Raw genomic sequence first — 13912 nt, 5'->3', positions numbered from 1 at the left:
CCTTTTGGTTAACCCCTTCCTGGATCTGCTTGCTTTAGACTAAAAGTCATTTAGGCCCAAAAAAAAAAAAAAAAAAAAAAAAAAGCTACATATTCAATGAAAATGCATATAAAGGCAGTTATATAGAAGATCACTATTCATACTGATAACTTCTGTCGTTCTGTAATTTTAGCCAAAGGAAAAAGTCATAAGTGAAATAGAGATTCCCTGTATTAAATGCCTATAAGCACACTTTAAACAAACACCATATTTATGAATTCTTCGCTTTTCATGTAGGAAAGTGTTTAGGTTGACTAATCTAGGTTGGATACAACAGTGCTACTTTCAGGAGACGAGGTATATAAAATGTTTCTGTGTTTTGTTTTAATTACGCTTGAGAGAAGCCTGTCTCACAGAGGTATGTTGACCAGACAGAAAGAAGAGACTTTTAAACCCATTTCGGCAAACTCAGGATATTCATTTTTTAACTTTCATCTAAAATGCAGCAAGTTTGCTGAATTTTAAACTCCATCTTCATTCCTTCATTAGTTGCCAGTTCCAACAATTTATCCTGTAACATAATACAGTTAAATCATCTTTTAATGAAACCAATGAATTCTAGATTTTTTTTTTTTTTTTTTTTACGGTACGCGGGCCTCTCACTGCTGTGGCCTCTCCCATCGCGGAGCACAAGCTCCGGACGTGCAGGCCCAGCGGCCACGGCCCACGGGCCCAGCCGCTCCGCGCCATGTGGGATCCCCCCGGACCGGGGCACGAACCCGCGTCCCCTGCATCGGCAGGCGGACTCCCAACCACTGCGCCACCAGGGAAGCCCAATTCTAGATTTTTATACACTTTGGGATTACAGTTGAAGAACTAACCTTGAACATCACACATTTTAGCGCGTGGTCCTGTTTCATGTTTCTGACTAGTCCATAGTTCGTGCTGACCAGACGAGCCTACTGATCACATACTTGGATGTGGTGACAATGACAAATTGCAGTGAAGTCTCTAAATATTTACTCTCAGTTCCTATACTTAACTCATCATGGACTGGTGACCAACAGTTTGCACTGATATTGGCCGCACAGAGAGTAGACTGTGCTCTTCCACAGTTGTGCCTCAATTTCCTCATCTGCAAGGAGGGAAGAGTAATTTTATTTAACTCAGAGGGCTGTTGTGGGAATTCAGTGAGATAATGCAAAGTGCTTGGTATATGGTAAAGGCTTAATAGATAACACCCAACATGTACAGAGAAAACCAAGAGAAGGCTCTTATAATCGGAAAAGACAGATTAATGAATGAGACGGCTCTCATATGGGCCAAGAGGTGCACCAGCGATGATGAGAGTAATCAGTATATACAGTCTATAGCATCCTTCTCTTTGAACCTCCATCCAGAAATTAAAGGATGAATCAATGATACTGTTTGCATTCTTTAAAAACAAGGAGTTGAAAACACAGAACGAGGGTGGAAAGTAACCGCTCAGAGTCTGCCTAAGTGTCCTTCCGACTCTGTGCCAGTGGACAAGCTCTACACTTGGACCACCTCCACCATGACCAGCCCAGGGAATGGACCCAGGTGGGCTCCATCTTCATAAGCAGTGTTGTCATGGCTATCCCTTGGGTTGTCGTTTTAGAACACTTCTCTTTCTTCTTTCTGACCCAACAGTTCTCATCTACTTGACTCCCTTCCCTGCTCCAGGGGCACAAGATAGATGGGGACAGAACTAGCTCCAAGGGAAGTGTGAGCACTCAAGGGCCATCTTTGCTGGAGTCACAACAACGTGGATGCCTCAGGCTAAGTATTTTAAACCAGTGTTTCTTAAGCTGAAGGCAGCAAATATGTACTCGGGGATCTGAGTTTTCTGCCAGAATTTTTTTTTAAATCTGTTCTTTCATTTTTTAAAAACTTGAAGTATAACTGATTAACAATGTTGTGTTTCAGGTGCACAGCAAAGCGATTCAGTTATATATATATATATATTCCTTTTCAGATTCTTTCCCATTGTAGGTTATTACAAGCTATATTTTTTAACATCTTTATTGGAGTATAATTGCTTTACAGTGGTGTGTTTCTGCTGTACAACAAAGTGAATCAGCTATACACATACATATACATATATCCCCATATCTCCTCCCTCTTGCGTCTCCCTCCCACCCTCCCTATCCCACCCCTCTAGGTGGTCACAAAGCACTGAGCTGATCTCCCTGTGCTATGCGGCTGCTTCCCACTAGCTATCTGTTTTACATTTGGTAGTGTATATACGTCCATGCCACTCTCTCTCTTCGTCCCAGCTTACCCTTCCCCCTCCCCGTGTCCTCAAGTCCATTCTCTACGTCTGCATCTTTATTCCTTTCCTGCCCCTAGATTCTTCAGAACCTTTTTTTTAGGTTCCATACATACGTGTTAGCATATGGTATTTGTTTTTCTCTTTCTGACTTACTTCACTCTGTATGACAGACTCTACGTCCATCCACCTCACTACAGATAACTCAATTTCATTTCCTTTTATGGCTGAGGAATATTCCATTGTATGTATGTGCCACATCTTCTTTATCCATTCATCTGTCGATGGACACTTAGGTTGCTTCCATGTCCTGGCTATTGTAAATAGAGCTGCAATGAACATTGTGGTACATGACTCTTTTCTATAATTCCCTGTGCTTTACAGTATATCCTTGTTGCCTATCTATTTGATACATAGGAGTATTATCTGTTAATCCCATACCCCTAATTTGTTCCTCTCGCCCTTACCTCTTCCATTTGGTAATCACAAGTTTGTTTTCCATATCCGTGAGTCTGTTTCTGCTTTGTGTATACATTCATTTGGTGGTGTTTTTTTTTTAATTTTTTTTTTTTTTTTTTTTTTTTTTTTTTTTTGCGGTATGCGGGACTCTCACTGTTGTGGCCTCTTCCGTTGCCGAGCAACAGGCTCACGGGCACAGCCGCTCCGCGGCATGTGGGATCTTCCTGGACTGGGGCACGAAGCCGTGTCCCCTGCATCGGCAGGCGGACTGTCAACCACTGCGCCACCAGGGAAGCCCCTGTTCTTTCATTTTTTGATGATAGTCTTAAAAAGAAAACATAAACGTATTCCAGGTCACCTTATAAAGAATAGTCACCTGGGCTTCCCTGGTGGCGCAGTGGTTGAGAGTCCGCCTGCCGATGCAGGGGACACGGCTTCGTGCCCTGGTTTGGGAAGATCCCACATGCTGCAGAGCGGCTGGGCCCGTGAGCCATGGCTGCTGAGCCTGCGCGTCTGGAGCCTATGCTCCGCAACGGGAGAGGCCACAACAGTGAGAGGCCCACGTACCGCAAAAAAAAAAGCTGAACATTCTCCCTTGGATTTCAGTGCCTGTATTGGAGTCGTTGCCTAGTGAACAAGGAACCAAGGTGGATACAGTAGCTAAATGATGCCTTTGAGCTAGGTGAAGGCCAAATATCCTCACAACGTGTTCTATGCAGAGGTTTCCCTGTTGCTTAAAAAATAATAGTAAACATTTGAATAACACTTATTATGTACCAGGTGTAGTTCAAGTGCATTCTTAGTAACTCATGTAATCCTTGCAACCACCCTGTAAAGGAAATACTTTTATTATCATCATCCCCATTTTCCTTATGGGGATATTGAGGCACAGAAGGGTTAAGTAACTTACCCAAAGTCCCACAGGCAGACAGGACTGGTACTTGCATTTGAACCCAGAGAGTCTGGCTCTGAATCTGCTTTACCCATTATGTAACCTTCCAAGTAGACAGAAGCGGTTCACCCTCTCGCCTGCTGCAAGCTGTAGAAAATAATTGTGCTTCCATGAAAAACTGCATTATCTAGTCTCTAGAGAAAAACCCCTTTGGATGATGTGATTCTGGTTTTATGGAAGCTATTTTACAATCCTGTTAATTATAGATAACTGATAGCAAAATAATTATTGTCTATAGATATGCAAATTCTATTCTGTCTTATAGTGTTCAGTTGATTCCTCTCTCACCCCTATTTGTGCATTCATTTCAATATTCCTAATTTATAAATGCCTTTATTATTCAGATTCTTTTTTGAACTCGTTAGAACATCTGCCAAGTTCCTGCTTGACTAATGAGTGAAATAAAATCTTTAACATGTCTTCATTTTATATCTGTAGGAGAGCCATGATTTCACCCATTTTGAAAATTATTTTTTAACAAAGTTATTTCTCAACTCTTAGTTTCTCAGTGAGGCCTTCCATGACCTTCTACTCATACACCCCAGGCTCCCCACCCCCTTATCCTGCTCTGGTTGCATTTCCCCATAACACTATTCTTCCAACATACTATGTATTTTAATAGTCATATGTTTGTTGTTTATGGCCTGTCTTGTCCCTTTGGAATGTAAGCTCCATGAGGACAGAGGTCTTCATCTCCTTTGTTCTCTGATGTGTCCCAAATACCCAGAGGGTGTCTTGGCATAAAATGGACACTCCAAAAAAAATTGAAAAAAGTGGAGAGAGAATTGGGTCTCTTTCCTCTTTGTAGGGTATAATCATATAAACACATCTTACTCAAAATAACATTGCCATAATCTTTTTGTTGGTTGCCTTTCAACAAAACATCATGTGTCATATACAAAATTAATTGTTAATTTGAATAGGGTGGGAGCAGTCTTATTTGTGAATTTTATCTGGCTGTATAAGAACTATAAACCTTGAGGTGTTTATATCCATTTTTCTTCTTTATATTGAAAGGAGACTATAATAAAAAAATTTAGTGAAAATGATTTGTCAACGTGGGAACATAATACACATACCTCCTGCTCCTTTAAAAGGAGGTGTGTGGGGCTCTCCTGGTGGCGCAGTGGTTGAGAGTCCGCCTGCCAATGCAGGGGACACAGGTTCGTGCCCCGGTCCGGGAGGATCCCACATGCCGCAGAGCGGCTGGGCCCGTGAGCCATGGCCGCTGAGCCTGCGCGTCCGGAGCCTGCGCTCTGCAACGGGAGAGGCCACAACAGTGAGAGGCCCACGTACCGCGAAAAAAAACCCCAAAAAACCAAAAAACAAAACAAACAAAAAAAATCATCAGTTGATGGTTTTGCAGCTATCATATCATTTCATGAGATTTTAAGATTTCAAAGGATCATGTGTTCATATTGAAAATTAAATTTTATCAATTCTTAAAAAAAAAAAAAAAAGAATGGCATTACAATACCTGATAAAATTTCATCCATTCAAAGTAAGGTCTGGTGAAGAAAAAAAGCATTTTCTAGGTAGCCAAAAATTTGATTTGGGAAATTTTTTTTGATTAATAGCATTTCTTTTATGTATTCTATGTATTTTAAGTGGAGATTTGTGGGAAATCGGCTCAGTGAGGCTAGGCTGATGAAATATTTTAACTTAAAGCAGACCCCGGTTTGTATAATAACATATCAAACATAAATCTCAAGTATCAACACTTTTTTGAACTTTTTATTTAATAAGAGCCACAGGATGTTGTCTGAATTACACACATTCCTTATAATGGCAGCCAGATAACTTGGACTTGATTGTACCCACATGTTAAGATATAGGACTTTATTAAGGATTCTAGGCATCAAGGAATTAATTTTTTTAAAAAAACACTTAATTTTTCTTTCTGGTGAGAGAAATCTTCATTTGGATGAATTTGCTAATATGTGTTGCTGGTTACGGGGGAGACTCTATTCCCCAGTCACGATGTTAGACTCTTTTTCTTTGCCAATGTCCGGGAGGGGGGCAAAGTTTGTAGCTGGCAGAGATGTGTCACAGAACGTGAAGCATGATTGTATGTGAAGACAACTGTGTAAATGATGAAACTTAATCATAGTTAAAATAAGTTAAGGTGGGAACTAAAATCAAAGAAACAGTGATGGCAGGAACCACAGTGGTGACGTCAGTTGGTGACCCATCCCCGCTCTGCCCTCCTGTTTCCCTCCCTCCCCGTGTCCCCACTCCCCCACGTACACTTGCCCATTTCCATCACACCACTGGCTTCGGCCAGAGAGGATGGGGGCATCCAGAGCCACCCTGGGGCCCACCGTCTCCCAGAATGACTTCTGCCGAGTGACGAAGGGGATGACAGATGTTTGTAGATGCAGTGCGCTCACAGGGAAATATTTTTGAGACTCATCTCTGAGTAATGTGCGGCTGGATTTCTAACATTAAAGATTTGTGTGACTGCACACCCGTTGAAACTGGTGGACCCACCAGGGTGGAGGAGTGGCCGAAGAGCTGGAAAAGGAGAATGAGGCCCTCAGCACCGGGCTTGACGTGCTTTAGGCAGAGGTGGCTTGATGCCTTAGTCAGCCCTGTTACTCACATCCACCCTCTGAGGGATCCTCCCATCAGCAGCTGCAGCCTGGCTCTGACACCTTGGTGTGGGAGAGTAAGGGGGCGGAGGGGTTGTTCCTCAGCCCACCCAGCCTCACCAAAGCTCTGAGTTTCTCGGGGCAGCTCTGTGATTGCTAGTTCTCAGCTCGTGCCTCCCCTCAGCCCAGTTCATTTATTCCAGAAATCTGGGAGGGCCCTAATGAGGGGGTCCACATCACCACCATTTGCTCCTCTGCCTTTTCACTTTCTACTCTTTTATGTCTCCCTTTTCTTTCCCTCTTTCCTCCTTCTGCCTTTGCCGTAGGCCATGGCCATAGCACCCATGGTCATTTTTGTGGCCCACTCGTAACCCTCTGAGTAAAGATGTGATCGGGCAATCCCCCTACATAGCATGCTTTCTCGTGTCTAGACACACCTCATGATTGTGAATGTAAGTTTACAGTGTAAAGATATTGCACTCCAGCAAAGAGAGAATTATTTTAGACCAAGATGTTGGGCACTGTAATTGTCAACTCTTGCTACAATGGTGCCGCATAACAAAAGGCCCTGGGAGTCACTGGCAAACAGCAGTATTTATTTTCCTCATTGGTTAACCTCAGGGATGCTGCTTCAGACTGTGTGTTGTGGGACTTGGCTCCAGGTTTTGGGTTGAGCTCAGGTTGGCTCCGCGCGCCTTTCATTTCTGGGCAGCAGCTTCATGGCAGTAACAGGAGCACAAGAGGAAAAGTGCAAACATGGGAAGCCTCTTAGACCTCAGCTGAGAATTGGCACATTGTCATTTCTACTCATCATTCTATTGGCTAAATCAAATCACGTGGCCAAGCCCAAATTTCAGTCGGATGGGAAGAAGGTACTCCACCCGCTGTGGGGCACTGCTTCTTGGTCACTTGAAAGGGAGAAGGGGTGAAGAATGGAGAACATTTATCCAGTCTACCATACAGGTACTCATCATTTATGCCCGAGGCACATGGCTCTGATACACGGGCTTGGAACGCCAAGGAAAGGGATTCCAGGAAGCACAAGAAGCTCTGAGGAGTCCTGGTTGGTAGAAGCACTAAGTGTAAAACAGATGGAGGTGTTTACGTTGTCCTCCTGTCCCATCTGGAACAGGATGGCTTGTGTCAATTAAAGGTGGGGGAGGTGCAGGTGGCTGACCACTATCCTACCTGGCATCTGAGCCACAGACCTAGAAATCCTTTCTGTCCAGACCTCTAAACCCACTGGCAGCCTTCTGCCCTTTAAAATTTTAAAGATATCTGAAAGCTTACTGTCTGAAGTGTTTGGCCGAGAACACACCAAAGAGTTTGAGACAACTGTTAACAATTCTTAGTGCCAATGATGAGAAGAAAGTTGTGGCTCGTCCTCAAATAATAGGAAGCTCACATTAGGAGTTGGAGCTGGCAGGCTGCTGCGGATGCACCACTGCCGTTGCGCTTACAAGACTCATGAGATGCAAAGGCGGTTTTGATCTAACAGTGAGATGACTTACTGTCTTACGGACTGAGTGGCCATTGTGGTGAAGATTGATTTCTGTAGAGAATATCTCCTTTAAAGAGCCATAAATAAAGTACCCTGTGGGTGTTTGGAGAACATTCCTAATCTGCTTCCCTTTAACTGAGAAACCCACATTGCTCAGGGAAACAATAAAATGTATTCTTTTGGCGAAACATGTGAAAGGAAATAAGGAAATGAATACTTATTGGAGGGCTAGATATTTTCACATCCATCCCCATGTGGAAAGGAAGAAAAATGATTTGTCAGTCTGAAAGCTGCCCCTTTAAGAGAAATGCAGGAGAGGTGTGGAATTGACAAAAATATTGGTACAAATAAGACTCCCTAAGGCTGTTATTCTGGCTTCCGGGGCTCCCAGAGTCGTGCATCTTTCTCACTGCTCCCTTGTTCCCGTCACCCTGGCTACCTCCTGGGGCTTCAGAGTTTCCTCCTTGCGTAATAGGGGATGATCCCAAGTCCTCTCTGGCTTTGTCCCCACCTCACAACTGGCGTTTGAAGCTTCCGTCTGTGCCAGAAGGCAATTTTCCACCCTCTGGTCATCCCTGGCTCCCTCAGCCCAGCACTAGGATCTTACCCCCATTTATCCCAGATCAAAACCCAGGGTACTTCACGTGTCCAGTCATGACAGTCGATCTGCGGTGAAGCTTTTGAGGCCAGCCCAACTGCCTCTTCTTTCCTTATGTACGAATGTTGATAAGACAAACGGTTGTTATTACTGTTGTTGTTGTTATTATTTTTAGAATCAGTACCCATTGCCATGAAAGTCCTCAGATGTCTGAAGTTGGTAACTGCCTGGGAGAGTGGGGAAAAATTTCCTCAAGAAGGTTCTGTATAAACTGGGTCATGATGGATGAGTAGGAGTTCACCAGGCTCCAAAGCTAGGGAACAGCATTTTAGGCAGAAGGAACAGCACCTACAAAGTCCACACCAGAGTCAAGGGAAAAAGATTAGATTTTATAGGCTTTCCTCTCACAGTGGAGAAAAAAATGCTTTTCCCATGTCTGTGCTTGTGACAGATGGGGCTTTTATCTGCCACATGACAAGTGTCTGGGAAAGAGAACGACTCTTCAAGTGGCAGTGACCCATTCCTCAGGTCTATAAACATGTATCAGTCAGGCGCACGCTACACTCGGGCATTGGGCTGGGTTATCAGAGTGCTGGGAATACAAAGAGTAATCCAACAAAGTCCCTTCCTCACGAAGCTCCCTGTGTGGTCACACTGATGGAAATACCCCAGGCCCCACGTAAATGCACTTATCACAGGGTCCAGCGTTTCACACAAATAATGGCCTAGAGGCTGAGCAGCAAAGGAGTTGATAGGATGGGCAGGAACATGATAATCATCGTGGCCATTAACAATGATTAACATGGGGGATAGTTTGCATGAGGACTGATTCTAGGAGTGGGCAGTTCATTAATCATTTTTTCACATTATTCTCAACGCAACCCCGTTACCTGCCGGGATGCGTGTGGTGAATACGAAGGTCACGGGGCTTCCCTGTATTTCTGAATTGTGGCTCTTTACAAAAATGCAGCCAGAAGGCACCTGATTCAGAGTGCGGCCTGTTGGGATGGAAAGGAAAGCAACTTTCGATTAGGTTCACTGGGGGCAGGGGTAGGTGCTGAGGTGCCCACCCTGAGCCCCCGATCCCCCCAGACCTGGCACCTGCACTGACGCGGCCCCTCCCTCCTCAGGTATGGAGAGTGCAATCACGCTGTGGCAGTTCCTGTTACAGTTGCTGCTGGACCAGAAACATGAGCACCTGATCTGCTGGACCTCCAACGATGGTGAATTCAAGCTCCTCAAAGCAGAAGAAGTGGCCAAGCTGTGGGGACTCCGGAAAAACAAAACAAACATGAACTACGACAAGCTGAGCAGAGCCCTGCGATACTATTACGACAAGGTAAGCCCTTGACCTCACGGGAGGCCGTCACGGGGCGGGAGCCACCTTCACAATCCGTCCATGGAAGTGGAACGTAGGGTACCGTAACGCTATTGGCAAATAGAGGCAATTTATGTGGGTTTTGTTGCTGTTGTTTTATAAGAAAAACGATGCCATAGGGATTTTTTTTTTTTTCTGGAAGCCCTTAAGGTGTTATCGTGGGTCAAATTCTGTTCCCTCTGCACTTTCTTCTGTGTTGCTGCAGGATTTTGCTAATCACAACAGAAATTAGATGCGGGAAGGTTCTGGGGCCTCCCTCGTGGGTAGTGGCTTGAGTGACAGAATGAATGTGACAGTCTAGAAAGTCTGTCCGGTTTGTGATTCACTCAAACAGGCTTTGCAGGAGTCGGGGGGATGGCACCTGGGACAGTTTATTTAACTTTTGGGCACCTGCTATCCTCACGTATAAAATGGGGCTCATAATAGCGTGGGTTCAGGATTGCCGAGAAGAACTAAACAAGCCAACACACGTTAAGCATTTAGAACGATGCTTGGTACCTGGGGATTGTGACTTCGTGGGAAACTTCCCTAATTAAAAGAAAAACCATTCTCATTTTTAAGTCACAGAGTGACTTTGTCAGAGTGGTTTGTTAATGATAACACAGCATAGTTTCCAAAGCCGGGACTGTTGGGGTGAGTAGTAATGCATTTCTGGAAAAGCAGTGGATGTGCCTGGTAGGGCAAAATTATTGCTCTTTAGGGTTAATCATTTCAGGCCTGTAATTGTTGACCATTTCTGTGTTGATCTGTTGTTGCTGAATGTTTAGCCTCATAGACATAAAGATTTGGAGTCCTAATAAGTATAAGCGTTTGTTCTGGTTTTACTCTTCTTGTTGAAAGGTGAATTAAAAACGGATGTACATATTAGCTCCTGATCTATGTTTGATGCCTCCTTCCTGCCAACCTCTTTGGAATTCAAGACAGAGGATTGCGCATCGCAGGAAGTGGGAGCATCCTTAATTATAAAGTGTTCCTTTGTATGATCATAACTGCACATGATTGTCATTGAAATGTTAAAGGTGCTTCTCTTTAATGTAGCAATTAATTAATGCTGGCTTAATGCAGTGTCTTACCAAGATGTAAAAGCACTTCTCACAAATTGCACTGTCTGAAAGGCTTGCAGATGGTTTATTGCTTGGCATCTTTTTCCCCCAGGTTCTAAGTTTACACAGTGGGAATTGGGGCCCTCTGAAGGAAAACAGTCATCTTGCTGGCTGGCAAGGTGCCTAAGAGCATGGCTTTGAGACTGACCCAAAAAAAAAAAAAAAAAAAAAGGAATTGTTTTAAATCAGGGTGTCACAGAAAAGGAATTTGGTGTCTGTGACTCGGTTTCACCTTTTCACGTGGCCCAGGCATTGGGGCTGAGGATTGTGTATCTTCAGCACAAAGAGGGATCATGGGCTGAAGATGACTCCCCAAAAGACAGGCAAAGCTGTGCTGTTCAGACTACATCTGATCTCCCTTGGGCAGATGTTGAAAATCTCGAGGGAAAGCAGTTTCAGAGCCTTCAATCACCCACCATGTTTTGGTACTTTCTGTGTCTAAGGGACTGTGTGCCGAGCACTCCCTACCCCTGGTCTCCTTTAAACTATCACAGCCCCCCTGAGACAGTCCTGCTGGCATCTCCTCCTTTTACAGATAAGAACCTAGGGGCGTTGGGTGGAAACCTTGCCCAAGCTCCTGCAGCCAGGAAGTGGTAGAGCCAGGATGCCCACATTCCTGGCCAGAGGCCTGCGCACTGCCTTCTGTGCTGTTCATTTCCTTTGCCTCTGAATACCTGAGTTCCAGGTAGGCAGTCAGGAAGCACAGAGGGTATCGCAACCTTAGAAACTTGTATTTACTGTGAAGCCCCAGGTCCAAGTGGCCAGTGTGGCCTGCTCACCCCAGGTGTCCCTTTCCTCTTCTGCTGGGGCTGAGCTAAGGTCTGCCCACGTGACCTTCGTGCAGCCAGCTGGCCCTGACAGTGAGGGCAGGAGTGGCTCTTGTCCAGGGTGTCGTGCAGGCTTGGCCACCAGGAGAAGATGCCCTTCGTCCTTCCTTGGAAACATGTACACCGTACGCATGCACGTACACGCGGCCGTTTGAACCTTTCTCGTGAAACCTTGTCAAGTGATGAGTAAGAGTGGTCATTAGACACCAGTATCGTTGCACGTGAAAAGAAGAGGAGGGAGGAGGATGAAGGAGAAGAGAGGAGTCGGGCGAGAGGATGGACAGAAAGCGGGGGGAAAGGGAGGAGGAGAAATGGCGAAGGAAGGTTAAAGAATTGTAACATTTTGTGATGGACACTGACTTTTTTCAGTTTTGCCAGCGTTGCTCAGGGACTGTATGTGTAAGTTGAATCGTGTGGAATTGCCAATATCTGATCGTTTTTGTTTGTCTGTTTGTTTTAAATTTATTTATTTACGGCTGTGTTGGGTCTTCGTTTCTGTGCGAGGGCTTTCTCCAGTTGTGGCAAGTGGGGGCCACTCTTCATCGTGGTGCGTGGGCCTCTCCTGTTGCGGAGCACAGGCTCCAGACGCGCAGGCTCAGTAGTTGTGGCTCACGGGCCCAGTTGCTCCGCGGCATGTGGGATCCTCCCAGACCAGGGCTCGAACCCGTGTCCCCTGCATTGGCAGGCAGATTCTCAACCACTGCGCCACCAGGGAAGCCCTATCTGATCGTTTCTGACCCACAAAAATGGCAGTCTTAAGTGATTTGGTCTCTCACTGGAGAGACAGATTCGAGGAAGGTCTTTGTGAATGTGGAGCCCCTGGCCACATGGGCACCCCTTGCTGTGCCCCATCCCGCACTGCACGTGCTTCTCACAGTCACCCAGCCCTCCTGTGACCCTGTCTGCCTTTCAGTGTCATCTTCAGTCCCCTTCTCTCCCGTCCCCCACCCCTCTTTCCCCTTCTCCCCCTCCCCCTCCCTTTGACACTTAGCCAGAGCCTGCTCTGCGCATGCGTGGCATAAATTCAGTGACTCCCTACCTTGACAGCTGCGTCTTTGTCCCTGTTGTGTTTCCTCTTTTTGGCTTGCTATCGTCTCTTCACTGTTGTCTGAAATTGTACATCCCTTGGTCTGTCCTAATAGGGATGTTTCCTGCCAGAGTAGGTAGGCATGAGGATATCATTATTTTTGTATGTTATATGTCATATTTTTAGCTCATTCCAGAATATTTAGAAATGGGCAGAGAAAAAAAAAGTGGAAAATGTGTGCAAAACTTTGCAGAAGGCGTCAGAGAACAATGTATGGGCTATAATGGTATCAGGTTGGGGCTGAGGTGCTTTAATCATTGTTCCTTAAAACATCCCTCCCTCTCCTCCGAGGGGCAGATTATCACAGTGAGTACTATGATAATAGCAGGAACTCTCGGCTGCATAGTCTGGATTTGAATCCAGCTCCATGACTGTGAGTGCTTTGCCTAATCTCTCCTGGTCTCAGCTTCCTTTTCTATAAAAGGGGTATAAGAGTAGAGTCTACGTCAGAGGGTTATGGTGGGGATTAGCTGAGTTAACACGTGGTCAGGGCTGAGAACAGTGCCCAGACACGTTAAGTGCTGCAAGTGTTAGCCAGAGTAATAACAGAGGATAGTTTCCTTATCGCTAATTTGAAAAATTCAGGCAGGTACCAAGAAGAAAGTTAGGACCTTTGTGCCAGCATCCTACACACAGGGAGGGGGTGTCAGATCCTGGGTGTTATGGCTCTTCTCACTTGTGGGCACTCAGGAGTGCTTTGTGGTGCTTTTTAATGATATCTAGTTTGGCTGTTTTGAAAATTCAACTTTCAAAGATGCTTTCATATTTAAATGACACTTCCTGCCCCTCTGAATCAAACACCTCCCTGTTTGATTGCCCCCGCGCTCCCTTTGCGGTCAGTGCTGTCCAGGGTAAAGTCCTGCTGTGCCTCCTGCCCTGAGTCTCAGATCTCCGATGGGGGTTGGACACCGAATAGCACCTTCCTCCGTGGGATTGTGTGAGGAGCACGTGTGACCATGTGTGTGAGGCGCTCAGCACCTGGTAAGGACACGTAGCAAATGCCGGTCGATTCTGATATCCGCGTTTGCAAGACTTAACTGCCTGGCGGTACCGTCGTGTCTATGGCCGTCATCCTTACAAAGCCATCTTCACCATGGGCTCCTGGCTTAGCCACTTTCGTCACTCTGGTACTGTGCACAGCGTCTGG

The 13912-nt window shown here is 45.4% G+C and overlaps 1 protein-coding gene across 1 annotated transcript in view; it reads left to right on the top strand.

The window, feature by feature from the left end:
• The window catches only part of ELK3 (ETS transcription factor ELK3), a 68199-nt gene that overhangs the window by 20832 nt on the left and 33455 nt on the right, over window positions 1–13912 (top strand). Inside the window, exon 2 of the mRNA XM_007453343.1 lies at window positions 9501–9709. Coding sequence (XP_007453405.1) covers window positions 9503–9709 — 207 coding nt within the window. The 5' untranslated portion in view covers window positions 9501–9502. The remainder of the gene's footprint in view (window positions 1–9500; window positions 9710–13912) is intronic.

The sequence above is a fragment of the Lipotes vexillifer genome, unplaced genomic scaffold, assembly GCF_000442215.2.
Source record: "Lipotes vexillifer unplaced genomic scaffold, Lipotes_vexillifer_v1.1 scaffold1775, whole genome shotgun sequence".
NCBI lineage: Eukaryota > Metazoa > Chordata > Mammalia > Artiodactyla > Lipotidae > Lipotes > Lipotes vexillifer.
The sequence above is the reverse complement of the archived record's forward strand: the minus strand, read 5'-3'. Positions and strand labels throughout refer to the sequence as shown.